The sequence below is a fragment of the Equus quagga genome, chromosome 7 (genome assembly GCF_021613505.1).
Source record: "Equus quagga isolate Etosha38 chromosome 7, UCLA_HA_Equagga_1.0, whole genome shotgun sequence".
In the NCBI taxonomy this organism is placed as follows: domain Eukaryota; kingdom Metazoa; phylum Chordata; class Mammalia; order Perissodactyla; family Equidae; genus Equus; species Equus quagga.
In genome coordinates this window covers 33,102,329-33,116,577 of record NC_060273.1, presented here as the reverse complement: position 1 = coordinate 33,116,577, position 14,249 = coordinate 33,102,329, and the positions used below count along the sequence as shown (strand labels likewise).

Sequence of the window (14,249 nt, the reverse complement as noted above, 5' to 3'; positions counted from 1 at the left end):
ATGGGTAAGCAGAATTCCAAAATGGAACACCAAACCACAGTGACAGCAAAGTTGATAACGCTGGAACACCCAGGAAGGAGGTCCTGGCCTTGGTAATAAGGAGGAAACCCAACGCCCCCAAACTGCACGCTCACGAAGATGATGAAAATGATAAGTAGCCAATCTCCCCTGAATTCATCCCCCAGTGTCACTAATCACAACAAATCCACTGTGAACACTGAACTCCTCAATTCTCCATAACAAGGATTCCTAACTCAGGTCAGGGCCCTGGGCAAGCTTCAGGGCTGCTCATCACGCACAGAGAAACATTCACCAACCACACATCTGACAAAGGACGAATGTTCGAACATACACAGAACGCTCAAAACTCAACATTAAAAAAAACAAATCACGATTAGAAAGCGGGCAAACACAAGAACAGTCATTCCACCGAAGAGAATACGCAGATGGCAAATAAGCACATAGAAAGATGTTCAACATTGTTAGTCATTACAGAAATACAAATTAAAATCACAACGAAATAGCACTGCACACATCTATTAGAATGGATTAAGAAACCTGTGATAACACCAAATGCTGGCCAGGCTGCAGAGGAAGTGGATCACTCAAACAGTACTGGTGGGAATGTAAAATGGCACAGTCACCCTGGAAAACAGTTCGGTAGTTTCTTAAAACAACAAACATACAGCTACCATGTGACCCACAATCACACTCTGTGACATTCATCCCAGAGAAACGAAATCAGCCCACACAAGCGCTGTATATGAATGTTCACGGCAGCTTTACTGGCAACAGCCCCAGACTGGAATCAGCCCAGACCCCCTTTACCAGGTGAACGGTTAAACAAACCTCGGTACATCCGTATCGTGGAATACTGCTCAGTAAAAAGGAATGAACTATCGACACACAACAGTTTGCATGAATTTCCAGGGAATTTTATGCTGGCTAAAGAAAGCAATCCCAAAGGTTACATACTTCCACTCATGTAACATCGCTGAAATGACAACATTTTAGGAACGGGAGGCCCATTAGTGGCTGTCAGGGATCCGGGCTGGGGCTGGGAGAGGCAGGTGTGGTTATAAAAGGGCAACAGGAGCGCCCCTGGAGTGTGGGACTGGCCAGGGTCTCGGTTGTGGTGGAAACAAGAACCTGCATGGGTGTTAAGATTGTAGAGAAGTTACACACACACACACACACTACTAGTAAAACAGGGCACATCGGGATGGAGACAGGGATGACACCAATGCCGCTACCCTGGTGGTGATACTGGATGACAGATTTGCAAAATGTGGCCTGTGGGGGAAACTGGGAGAAGGGTACAAGGGGTCTGTATCATTTCTCACAACCACATGTAAATCTACAGTTACCTTAATTAAGGAAACAGTTGTGTTTCTAAATATAAAAATAAACAACAAAACATATTACAAACTCATTTATATAAAACAAAACGAAGCCATACACACAAAAACAAAAGTATATCTTTACATGTATGCGGGAAGAATCCAAATGCTTTCCATTACATACTCCCTGGGGGAGGTCTCTATTCAGCAGGCACTACTGTACACACATGCGCACACGCACACGAGAAAACCCAGAAGCTGAGGTCCAGAGATGAGGTACTCTATGTGACGTCACACAACAGTGACTGTGCCAGAAGTTGAGTCCACGACCCCTCTGCAGCTCCACCCCGCCTCTGACACGTCAGGGGCTCAAATGCCACACAGTGACAACTGAAGAAAACCAATCATTCCCACGGGGCTGTAAAATTTTCAATTTTCTGGAAGCCCTTTATTACAGAAACCTAAATGGTTTAAAGGGCATTAACAAAGAGGAGAAATTACGCAATAATACACACAGTATGATGTCACGTATTGAAAAGACAACCCATAAAACAAGCATTTCTCTAGGGACATTTCTAAGTATGCAGAGGCACAGAAAGACACCTGGGAGAACAGAGAGGAACTGCTCTCTCTCGGCCCCGCTCGGTGGGACCGAGGTGAAAGAAGGGCATCGGTCAAGGGGCATTTGGACATTAACCACATTCCAATGCAAGGATAACTTGTCTATTTTGTTTAAGAAGGGGGAAAAATAAAGCAAACACTTACTGCATTCATAGATCTGTTCCAGCTTATCCACAGAAGAAAGGGAGAAAAATTTATAACCGGACTTACTACCAACAGCTAGGGACCTGCAAAAAAGCCAAATTCAGAAATAAGAGCTGATGCGTGTAGACAGCGACAATGCACAGACTAGCTCCATGTTACCAAAGGGCAACCGTCACCTCTGCCACAAGTTAGCACAGCAAGGCATTGCGCGCAGTGTGCGCCAGGCGGGGGGCGGCTGGGCAGAAGGGAGGGACACGGCAGAGCAAGATGTCACACCTCGTAGCCAGGAAAAGGTGAAGGGCAATAAAATGGACAATGTTTTTATTTAAAACCTGAAACACTTGAAAGATAAACACAACACAGAAATGAAAGTAATCAGCCCTAAACTAACGATCCCCTCAAAACCAAGTGGGGTTTCTCAGGGGATTTCACAGGAGACACATGCCCAGTGGATGAGAGTCCATAGCTAAGCTAGCTCACACTCTAAATTCTAAACAAAGATGTTTACAACTTAGGTGGACGACGATATCTTGCTGCATTTCAGTAAGGCCGTAACAGACGCAGCTCAGCCACTACGTGATGCTAAGGCCGAGCAGCGGGATGGAAACTACACAGACCAACAAGCTAACTAGACTCTGGAGCCCGAAGACTACACGGTTGGCCTAAAAGGAAAGAGCGAAGACTCCATTTTGCTAGGGATGTCTGTGAGATTCACCGCCCAACACCAACACCTGCTTTTCTAAGAGGCTTCGAGGGAACTCCAGAGCTCTCCAGGTCCCCTAGCACAGGAGAGCTGGGACACTAAATGAAGTATTTCCTCTTCGAAGATTACTACTCTCCAGAACGTGACTGACCCAGGAAAAAAAACCACGAAGAAAGCACAAGTTTCAGAAACGGAGAGGATGAGAGAAGAACAATGCAGGAAGTGGTGGGACGTGCGAAGAATCGGGTACTGGGATCGTTTTTGTATTTGCCGTCTGGGAGAACGTGACAACAAGTGGAGGAAGAAGGTAAACCAGAAAACTGGTAACAAGGATGACAGACATTTCATACCACGAGGATTTGTACACCGTGATAAAAATCAGGGCTAGCTTAATGACCATTTCATCTATTAAAAACCTGAGATTTCTAATCTCTCTTTCACACACATGTAGAAGAAATATATTCCAAGAACAGAGTTCCTGTAAGCACTACGAAATTTTTACATTGCTCCTGGTTCATCTTAGCAGTATAAACAGAAACAAAACTCTACCAGCTCACATAATTTTTCTTTGCAAAAATACTTCACTATGTTGACTTAACGGATCAATGAAGTAATGCGATATTGATACCTGTAAATATTTTCAGAAGTAATAAAGGAACCACCAAAACTACAATATCCAGGAAGGCTAAAAATAAAACAAAATCTCAGCAATCTACAACTTTTGGGAAATTGGTGTACAGGAAAATGTTTTCCAGATAACTAAGTGTTGCTATTTTAAGCACCAAAACCTTTTTTCCCACCATTTCTGATTTAAAAAAAAAATCATTCTTGTATTATACACTTTCCTGTGTTAAGACAAGGGGACGGGAAATTCTCAACACTGTCCTGGACTCACATTATTCAACAACTTATTATACTGTCATAATATGGTGACCCACTCAGACCCCAACAGGAGTTGAAAGTTCCGTGCAGCTACCAAACAGGCACACTGGAGCCCTGAGTTTATAAAACAGTTTCTACCTTTTGCTTTGCGGACAGTTGTCACTTTTCCTGTGACCATCCTACCATCATTAACAGCCCCTCTCCCCTTCTACTTTCTTGTTGACTTGAAACCAAATCACCAAGCTTATTAGTCTTATATATAAAATAAGCTTAGAGAGGGCTTCTTCCACGGCCAAATTAATGAGCTTTAATTAATTAAAGAGAACCCAGCATCCAGGTTCTTAGCTGTGCTCCAATCAGGCAGAACTCATTAAAACTAGGCTTTGCTGCAAACATCAGAACCTGGTTGTGCTTCCAGATATTCAGGAACTGATTTAGGAAATCAAATACCTTGGCTGGAATTTTAATCATATGGTTTATAAAACTGTGCACCCCAATCAGTAAGAAATGTAAGCAAAAAATATCCCAGTTATGTTTTGGTATGTATATTTGGTATAGTAAGAGATATACTCTACCAATGAAGGCAGACATTTTTAAAGGGTTTGATATTTACATCTCAAACATCAACCATCAGGTTCACACAGCCTTCTTTGGAGATCCTGCTTTTAATAATTTCTCATGGTTTGCCTGACCTTCCAATGGCAGGCACGTTGGTGGGAGAGGTACAGTACAGATACGTATGTGATGGCCCTAAGGAAAAATCTTATTCTTCAATAAATGTTTACGTGGTAAGGTTTTTTTTGAGGTAATACAATGAGATCTTTTACTGACAAAGGGAAAAACTAGCAAACCATAACAGAAAAAAGGGATTTATTTACTTGCTCCCCCATTTCACTACTAGTCCCCTGCCTTCAATTGCGCCTGGTGTCAGAATCCAGAGACCCCCTGTCTGCTCTCAAGGCGAGGTCTCAGTCCTTCGCAGGGTGGGAGAGTGTGGCTGCTTCTGAAGCACGCTCTGAGTGGCTATTTTTACCGCACGCGCCCTCTCCCCTTCGAGAGCTTCCCGAGACTGCCAACCCTGAGCCTTCTGGGGATTCTGCATTTAAACTAGGTTGGTTCTCTGCTTTCTCCACTAGCAATTTAGGATCTGCTTTCCTTTACCACTTGCTAGCTTGCAACATTTTGTTGCTAGTGTCTCCTTCATTCTTCCCATCCTATGGGTCTAAGCCTTTTAAAGTAGCTTTTTAAATATGGCAATGATTGACATTTTATTAGGGTTTTGGGAGGGAGCCAAAATAAATGCTGGTGTTTGATCTGCCATCTTTAACTGCAAGTCTCTGTTGCTGAACTTAAACTTGAGGGTTCAATATCTAAAAGATAGCAATTTCCACTAAAAAATGAAAATGTGAATCAGATCTTTTTCTTAACTCATTTTCCTTTTTTTACCCTCTTACCAATGATCGAAGGCCATAAAGATTTTCCTTTTCATTATCTTCTTCATGAAAGAGCCATACTTGATTATAGGGTTATGTGGAACACTCCACACCCATCAAAAGGAAGCACCCCGAATGATGGGTTGTCTCCGGAGACCCCTCAGTAAGTGTCTGGCTGTGACAGGCCCCTTCCCTCCAGCTCACAGCGTCTCCACCCCAGACTGCCACCTGGATGTCCCTAAGGCCTTTCAGACTCCACAGAATCCAAAGCAGAGTTCCTCTTTCTCTGAGCCGAAACCTCCTCTGACCGCTCTCCCATAACATTACCAATCTTCACCAGGAACCCAAGCCAGAGACTTGGGAGCGAGCTGAACGTCTCCCTTACACATCACGCATGTCCATGGGCCACACTAAGTCCTGATGGCTGACCAGTCTCCTTTCCACTGGCCACGGCAGTTGGACAACATCCTCCTCAGTGCCTGCCCCATCCTCCTCAAACACATCCTCCACACGGCAGGCAGAATGATCCAGAGCGGCAAGGCTGAAGGATCCTGAAAGACCTCTACTCCCAAGGCCCTCAAAGCGCTGCTGAGGACAAAGGGGAGACAAGCGACCTTCCCCGAGCATTAACCAACCAGGGAGACCCCGCTGAAGACAGACAGGCGCCCCTCGCTGCCGCTACAGAGTCACGGCCCCGGATGCTGACAACACTCACTCTGCAAGCAGAGGACTTGGAAAATTGAGGCCCTTTCTTTGGTCTACCCCTTTCAGAAATGCAGCTTCAAACAGACGCTGCCACACCACTGACCTCCCACCAGCTCGGTAGTGTCTACTGACGCTGCCACAGATTCAGTGGGAATGTGCCACTTATTAATTTGTTAACTTCGATTTCAAAAACCTAAAAATCCCTCCAAAATAAGCCTTCCAGTGTTACTTTCAGAAACTAGGATTGGGACTAACCAGTCCACAGCAAGATGATGGAGATGTGCTATTCGGTGCCTCTTTCACTGCTCTAGCTAGAAAAAAAAAAAAAAAACGGTGAAAAACAAAGAAAACTTATTTGCACTTTTAGAGTAAGAACCATATAAAAAACACCACAATATTTGAAACCATATTACTACAAAAAGGAAGCAGGACAGATTTACTTTGGTGTGTAAGGAATATTCCGCTGTGATGCATTACTGTACAACATACATGTATCCTATCAAGTGAAATGGCTTCCAGATTTTCTCAGTGAATACAGTGAGTGTGGATTCTAGACCAATACTGTTTGTCTAGTGAAGAGCCGTGTTCCTCTACTAAAATAAGTTCTGGAGACGGGCAAGGGAGGGAAAGGCATAAACGGTGAAGCCTTTCCCTGGGAACTTTTGTATTCCTTTCAAGTGCAGATTTAAAACAAGTTAAAGTCATTTTAACCAACACACCTTTAGTATAACCCGAACTAACTATTCCTTACAACTTATGTTCATAATATATCAAGGTCTCTTTGGCAAGTCAAAATCATGACACAGAAATCTTCTCTTGAACTAATAACTTCAGGACTCACAGAGGAATGGAGAAGCAATTTTCCAAGTGTGAGAAGGTCTTATGTCAAGCCAGACAGACTGACACCCTTCTATTATATAGGAAACCTGGTAGCCCATTAGAAATGACAGCAAAAGAGAATGCTTTCTTCTATCTGATTTCCTTTCAATAGGAATGATTAGTGAAAAACTGTATGAATGATGGAAAATGTTTTAGAAATTCTCTAATTTACACAAGACATAAAAAAACCATAAAGCTACAATTTCTTACCAGTCTCAAAATACTAAGGGCTCAAAAACCAAATCACAGTGCGTCTAAAATTTCCTATCCCCTACCTGGATTAATATAATATAGTCTATTCCAATTATAACCACCTGCAACAGGTTGTCCCAACTGTTTTTGCTGTACTGGCTTTTGGTCCTATAGAACACTACAGTATTCGGTAGTTTTCATCTTTAAAGACTGCTATAGTATGATGTAAAAACTCACTGTCCTCAGAATCCTACCCTGTAAGTAGAAAAACAGCATGGCAGAGTGGAAAGAACAGGAGCATTCAGGAAACCTAGCATCTAGTCCTGCCCCCACTGCACTGGTGACCAAGTGTAAGACGCAGGCACAGCTCTGAACTTCGGTTGCCTCATCTGTGGCTGGAGCAGGTGATCTGCTCCCATACAACTCTCAGGACAGCTCCACTGTGGGACCGTCTGCACTGCTTTCACAACTCGGGGAAGGTGCGACCGAGCAGCCACGGCGTGCCACTGACGGGCTGCTTGCCATTCTACAATTAACTTTTAATTAAAAAAATATATATATACATCTCATTTTCTACTTTGCTGATTCCATTCGGCCAGTAACCACTGGACCAACTACTCAGTATGAAGCCAATGACCCACTCCTCCTCCTCTTACATCACTTCCCCTTACTCACTTCCCAAGATGGCTCTCCTCCCTTCCAGTCCCAACTCATCCCTCCTTCTCCGGAAACCTCCTCTATTAACTATCCTCACAGGTAACCTGAGACAGCCTCGGAAGAATCGGCTTCAAAGCCAGATGGGTTTGGACAGCCAGCGTTCCAAATCCACGGGGTGGCATCAGGGGCCCATTCCCTGTGCGCCGAGACTCCTAGGGAATGACTTCTCTGCCACATCCCCCCCACCCCGGGCTCAGTTTCTTCCCAAGTTGGAGGCCAAGATTATCGCTAAGTTATTCCTGCTGGAGGAGGACATCAAAATCACCTGCCAAAAAGAACAGCGAGACAGGAAGAAAAAGACGTAAGAGCGGGGCAAGGGGCCCTGAGATGAAGAGCAGCCGAGGCGAAGGGCCTGAAGAGGGGAAAGAGCGGGGTGGGGGGAAGAGGGCTGAGGAAAAAGGGGAAGGCGGATGGCATGGAAGGAAGAAACCACTCCCACCGCTCCAGAGACGGCCGAGACAACAGGTCAAGCCGCGAAGTTCTGCCCCAACTTTGGGAGAAGCGAGGGTCCCAAGAGAAAGCCTTCCCGTCGCCGGGAGAAATACCCACCCCCATCACCTCCCTCGCCCTGGGATCGCCGTCCCAGGAGGGCGCCCCTCCTCCCAGGCCCCGGGGACGCCCCTGCCCGCCTCGGGCCGCCAGCAGGCCGGGCCTCCCACCCCCAGAGCTCGGCGTGGGCGGCCTGAGACATCGGCCCAGCCCCCCGACTCCAGGCCCCTGACCCGACCCCGGCCCGACCCCAGGCCCCTGACCCTGACCCGACCCCCGACCCCGGCCCCCGCGCGGCCTTACGTGTTGTCCTGGTTGAAGTTGGCGAAGAGCAGCTGGCCGGCGCCGGCCTCGCCGCTCTGACTCGCCAGGTTCATGGTGGGCGCGCGGCGGACGGGCGGGCCCCTGGGCCCGGCCGGAGGCTAGCGCGCGGGAGGGCGGGTCGGGCGCGCTCAGGGTCGGCGCCGGGCCCCGCTCGCCGCCCCAGTGGCCGCCACTCGCTGGTCGGGAACCAACCGCCGCCTCATCCCAGCCCCGCTCTTGTTTATGCTCCGGAGCCGGGGAGCCCTGCGCGCCTGCGCGGCCCCGCCCCCTCGGCGCACGGCCTCTCACGGCGCAGGCGTACGGCGGAGGTCCCGCCCCTTCACCTCTGGCCCCGGCTCGGGTTCCGGTCGAACACGCGCACGCTTGGGGACGCGCTGGGCTCTCTGGGCGGGGCTTTGGGGGCGTGTCGAGAACCGAGCATGCGCACGGGGAAGAGTAGGAGCTTGGTCTCCCCCCCCATCATTTTATTACCTTTAGGAGAGCCCGTCGTGTGCCAATCAGCGGCTGTTTCTGTGCGTTATCTTATTTGGTGTTTATTGCGACCATGTGTAGAGAATATTGTATTCCCGTTTTACAGATTTGAAAACCGAGGCTGCGAAATATTAACTTATTTGCCTAGTGCTAGATCTGAGACCAGAAACCCAGCTGCTTCTCCAGGGCCCAAGCGTTCTGGGTCCTTTGGAGAGGTTTCCAGCGTAAATTTGTTCATTCATTCAATAATGTTTAGGAAGCGCCTTCCATGTGAACTAAATAGGCTTCCTCTTTTCCCTCAAAAAAGTTACATTGGGGAAGGTACTTAAACACGGAGCCAGGGTATGATGAGAGCACATAATGAGGTCTCTTGATCTAGTGCAGCCAGAGAAGGCTTCCTGGAGGAGATGAGACCTGAAGTTTGAGTAGCAGATAGCTAACCTAAGGGAGCGGAAGCCTTCTGTATGGCAAAGGTCCACGGCTGAGAGTGTGCCCTGTCCAAGGACCTCTGTGCTCAGTCTGAGCTTGGAATATGATGGGAGACACAAGATAGGACTTGACTTGAGAAATAGGTGGCCAGATCAAGCCGGGTGTTGTTAAGATACCTTAAGCAAGAGATTGATCATTATCTGAAAAGCAATGTGCTGCCATTGAAAATTCTTAAGCAGGAGAATGGGGTGATCCAATTGGTGGGTGCACAGTTTGTGTAGCCACAGAGTCAAGAATGCGTTGAAAATCACTGGGGAAAGAATGGTCTTTTCCGTGAAAGGTGCTGGCTCCCCTCCCTCACACCATGCTCCGAAATTAATTTGAGATGGATAATGATCTAAATGTGAAAGGTAATAAAGCTTCCAGAAGAAAACATAGGAGAATGCCTTCATGACTTTGGGGTAAACAAAATCTTCCAAAGAAGTTCTTTAAAAAGCACGAACCCCAAAATGAAAGATTGGTCTTCATCAAAATTAAAGACATCTGCTCGTCAAAAGAGACCATCAAGAGAGGTTGAAAAGGTAAAGCTCGGGATGGGATACGTACGTATAGTTGCAATACGTATTTTTGACAAGGGACTTATTTCCAGAATATTTAAAGAACTTCTACAAATCAACAAGAGAAATACTGTCAACTCATTTTTTGAATGGGCAAAATACAGGCACTTCATCTATGTTCGGGAGGATATCAGAATGGCTAATGAGCACCTGAAAAGGTGGTTGTCATTAATACTCATCAAGGAAATAACAAAGTTATACATATTCCCTATGACCCGGCCATTTCACTTCTAGGTATATACTCAATAGAAATTAGTGCATATTTCCTCCAAAGACACATATAAGAATATTCATAGCTGCTTTATTCATAATAACCAAAAATTGGAAATAACCCAAACATCCATCTACAACAGAATGAATAAGTAAATTGTATTCATAAATTCATATTCATATATTCATACATTCATATAAAAGAATACTGCACAGCAATGGAAAGGACATACATACTGGGGTGAATCTCACATATATAATATTAAGTGAAAAAAGTGAGATACAAAAGAATATATACTGTATGAGTCCATTTACATGAAGTCAGAAACAGGCAGAGTACGGTTCCCTCTGGCGGGGGATTGGTTGGGAATGGGCACGAAGGAGCCAGCTGAAGTGCTGGAGCTGCCCTAGACCTGGATTTCAGTGGTTGGCCATATGGGCATATACATACCTAAATGTATACATATATAGATGTGAATCCCCTGGGTTCTAGGCACAGTCCTTGACTCCATTTTGAAAAGCTGCCCAACTTTCCCTTGTTCATCAGAATCCATTATTCCATCCAGGAGAGTAACTTCCTTCTCTCTCTATTGGTTTGGCAAATGAAGATCCCCAAATGGGCACGGGGTAGACTCAGTTTCCAATTTACCAGAACCATGACTCTGTCCCTGGAGTAATAGGGGATCCTTTGGGTACTGAGATCTCAAAATGCAGTGAACCCTGAGTTGTGTGGATAGAAACAAAAACTTTCTTAAGTGGACTGTTAGATGTAACATGCAAGGAAACACTACTACCTCCACTCCTAGTTTGCAGGCATGTACTGCATGTTGTAGAATGACATCCCAACTTCACAGGGTGTGGTCTCCTGGCTGATGCCACAACCAAGCCCTCAGCAGGCCATTCTACCTTCTATCTGGGTAATAGTTCACATGATAAGGATGGTGAATTCCAAGGGCATAAGCCCATTGCCAAATTTCCTTCGGCTTCTGTAAATTTCTTGGTCAGAAGAGATGTGATACAGACACCTGGATAACCCTATTAGAAATGGTAACCTCCATCCTTCCACACATTCCCTTTATATTTCTGTATGGCACTTATCGCCTTGCAATACATCATGTAATGCCTCCTCCCAACTAGAGCATAAGCTCCGTGAAGGCAGGATTTTTGTCTGTCTTCCCAGTGCCTGGAACAGTGCCTGAAGAACTAAACTCTGGGCCTCCATTCCTGGTGACCAGGCTGGGCTGGAGTGGAGCTGAGGGCTGCTGCCCACTCGCCCAGTTTTCGTTTCACTGCTTTCTTATCTGGGTGATATTGGGAAGCACTGACAAGTGTTGTCGGAGAGTAGGCTGGATTTGTGGCCGAGAGCTTGACCTGCGTATGACTCAGTAATGCACCTTCGTGTCCCAGCTCACCTGGGAACAGCATGAGCTGACATTCCTGATGTCACATAGAGCAGGAAAGATGCTCAGGAGCTTCTGTCACCACCTCAGGATTCCCCCAGGTGACTGACCTGATGCCAACCCCAAGGAGAAGAGGTTCCCTTCCTCTTGTCAACCTTAGAGCAGAATCATCATCAACAAGTGCTTAGAACATTCCTCAAGTGTTCTTCTTCTTATGTGCCACATTCAGAGATGAGCAATCCTCCCACAGGCAGTTCCCTGAATTAACTCGTGGGGTAAACAGCTGGCAAGGAGGAAGGAGCTAAAGGCTAGAGTGAAAGGGTGGTGGAGTGCACCTTGCATGGGGTGAGACAGTGGGAGGGAGGTCAGGCTGTGTGGAACACTGAAATCAGACAGACACCATGAGGTTCAAATCATGACCAGTCCTTGCAGGGTGTGTGTCCTTAGGTAACTCACGTGACCTCTCTGAGCATCAATTTCCTCAATAATAACAAGGGCTAAAATAACTCACCTCCTGAGAATACTGTGAAGATTGAATGGATGGGAGGAAGCACTTCCAGAATAGTGGAGCAAGAATCTCTGGAAACCCATTTCTCCAAGAAAGCAAAGGGAACACTGACAAAATAGTGAAATTCAACTTTTTCAGAACTCTGGAAATTAACTAATGGCTTGCAATAATCTGAGAAGTGTTTATTCAGGTAAAACAGCTGAATCTCAGTAAAAACGGTGAGGCTGCCAGCCTAGCGGCCTCTGGGAGGGGCAGAATGGACTTGGAGCTCCCCAAAGCCCCATTCCCAGGGGATTGTCACTATTTGACCTGTCTGGCAGTCTGCTGAAAACCTCCATTCTCAAAGCTTGTCTTTATGTGATGTAAGAGTTTGCTCGTATGTGTGTGGATAACCCTATCCCCAAAGCATTTGTCTGAAACAATTAGTAGCAATTGTTTAATGTTGCAACTGCCTGAGGCAGCATTACCAGTTGAGGCGAAGAAGAGACTGACCCCCCCCCCCCAAAAAAAAAAAGCTTTAAGAAGAATAACTAGGGAATGAGCTGTCCATAGGAGGCTTTGAAAAGCTCCTGGCATATTCCTGAGACTCTAGAGGGCTGTGTGTATGTGCAGGACTGTGTACATGCCCAAGAAAGACCTGAGGAGGTCCTAAAATCCCATGTCTGGCTGACCTTGAGGCTCTGTGCAAGCAGGAGGTGAAGGCTAAGGCAGAGTTGTGAACTGCCTGCTGGATTGTTGAAGGCATACTCCAACGTGGCCACAGAGACCCTCAGCAAAGGCTGAGAGACAGCTGACCACTAAGATAACTGAGCAAAGACTTCAGTGGTTCCACACAACAAAGAATACAGACTTTACAGAATTAGTTCAGAAAAGTCAATAAACGAACAAACCACAGCAACATCAAAGCCTGGGGTGGGAAGGGGGATATGATTTCCAGAGTTGCAATATTATATTATTTTAAATGTCAAGTTTTCAACAAAAAAACTATAAGACACACCAAGAAACAAGAACATATTGCCCCCAAACAGGGAAGAAAGCAACTTCTTTTGAAATGGCCCAGATGGTGGATTTAGTGGACAAAGACTTGAAAGCATCTGTTATAAATATGTTCAAAGAACTGAAAGAAACCATACTTACAGAATTAAAGGAAGGGTATGATGACAATGTCTTACCAAATAGAGAATATCAATAAAGAGATAGAAATCATAAAAAGAACCTAAAAGAAAGCTGGAGTTGAAAAGTACAATAACCAAAATAAAAGATTCACTAATCGGGTTCAACAGCAGATTTGAGCTGGCAGAAGAAAGAATGAACAAACGTAAAGACAGGCCAATTGAGAATATCCAGTCTGAGGAGCAGAAAGAGAAAGGAATGGAAAAAAAAAATGAATAGATCCTAGAGATCTGTAGGATGGCACAAAACATACAAACATATAAACACACATAATGGGAGTTTCAGAAGTATAGGACAAAGCAACAGGGGCAGAAAGAATATTTGAAGAAGGGTGAAAATTCACCAAATTTGATGAAAAACATTAATCTGCACATCCTAGAAGTTCAATGAACTTGAAATTGGATAAACTCAAAGAGATCTACAACTAGACGCATCATAGTCGACTATTGAAAGTCAAAGATAAAGAGGGAGTCACGAGAGCTGCAAGAAAAAAAGGACTCATCGCAAACAAGGGATCTTCAATAAAATTGACAACTGAGTTCTCATCAGAATGGATGGTCACTGTTGGCAGTGGGATGAGGTATTTAGAGTGTTTGGCGGGGGGAAAAGACTATCAATCAAGAATTCTACATCCAGCAAAACTATTCTTCAAAAAAAAAGGAGAAATTAAGACACTGCCAGATAAACAAAAACTCAGAGAATTTGTCACCAGTAGATTTGCCCTCAAATACTAAAGGCCATCAGGCTGAAATGAAATGACAGGAGAGATCTCGTCAAGATGGCAGTGTGAGCAGACATTGAACTCGTCTCCTCCCATGAACACAACCGGGTTACAACAATTTTTGGAAGAATTACCCTGGATTGAAAACTGAAAACTGAATGAGAAGAACCCCCACGACAAGGGACAGTCCTGACGAAGGCAGAAGAGGCAGTAATTACTGCTGGAGAGGAAAAAAGCCACCTTTGGGAGCAGCAGAGCTTCTCAGCTGGCCAGGCGGGAGCCACCCTAAGG

At 45.6% G+C, this 14,249-nt stretch overlaps 1 protein-coding gene across 1 annotated transcript in view; it reads right to left on the bottom strand.

The window, feature by feature from the left end:
* WIPI2 (WD repeat domain, phosphoinositide interacting 2) overlaps nt 1-8,670 on the bottom strand; it is a 34,237-nt gene extending 25,567 nt beyond the window's left edge. Inside the window, exons 1-2 of the mRNA XM_046667124.1 lie at nt 8,409-8,670; nt 2,106-2,188 (exon numbers count right to left, since the gene is read on the bottom strand). Coding sequence (XP_046523080.1) covers nt 2,106-2,188; nt 8,409-8,482 — 157 coding nt within the window. The 5' untranslated portion in view covers nt 8,483-8,670. The remainder of the gene's footprint in view (nt 1-2,105; nt 2,189-8,408) is intronic.
* Nucleotides 8,671-14,249: the final 5,579 nt, after the last annotated feature.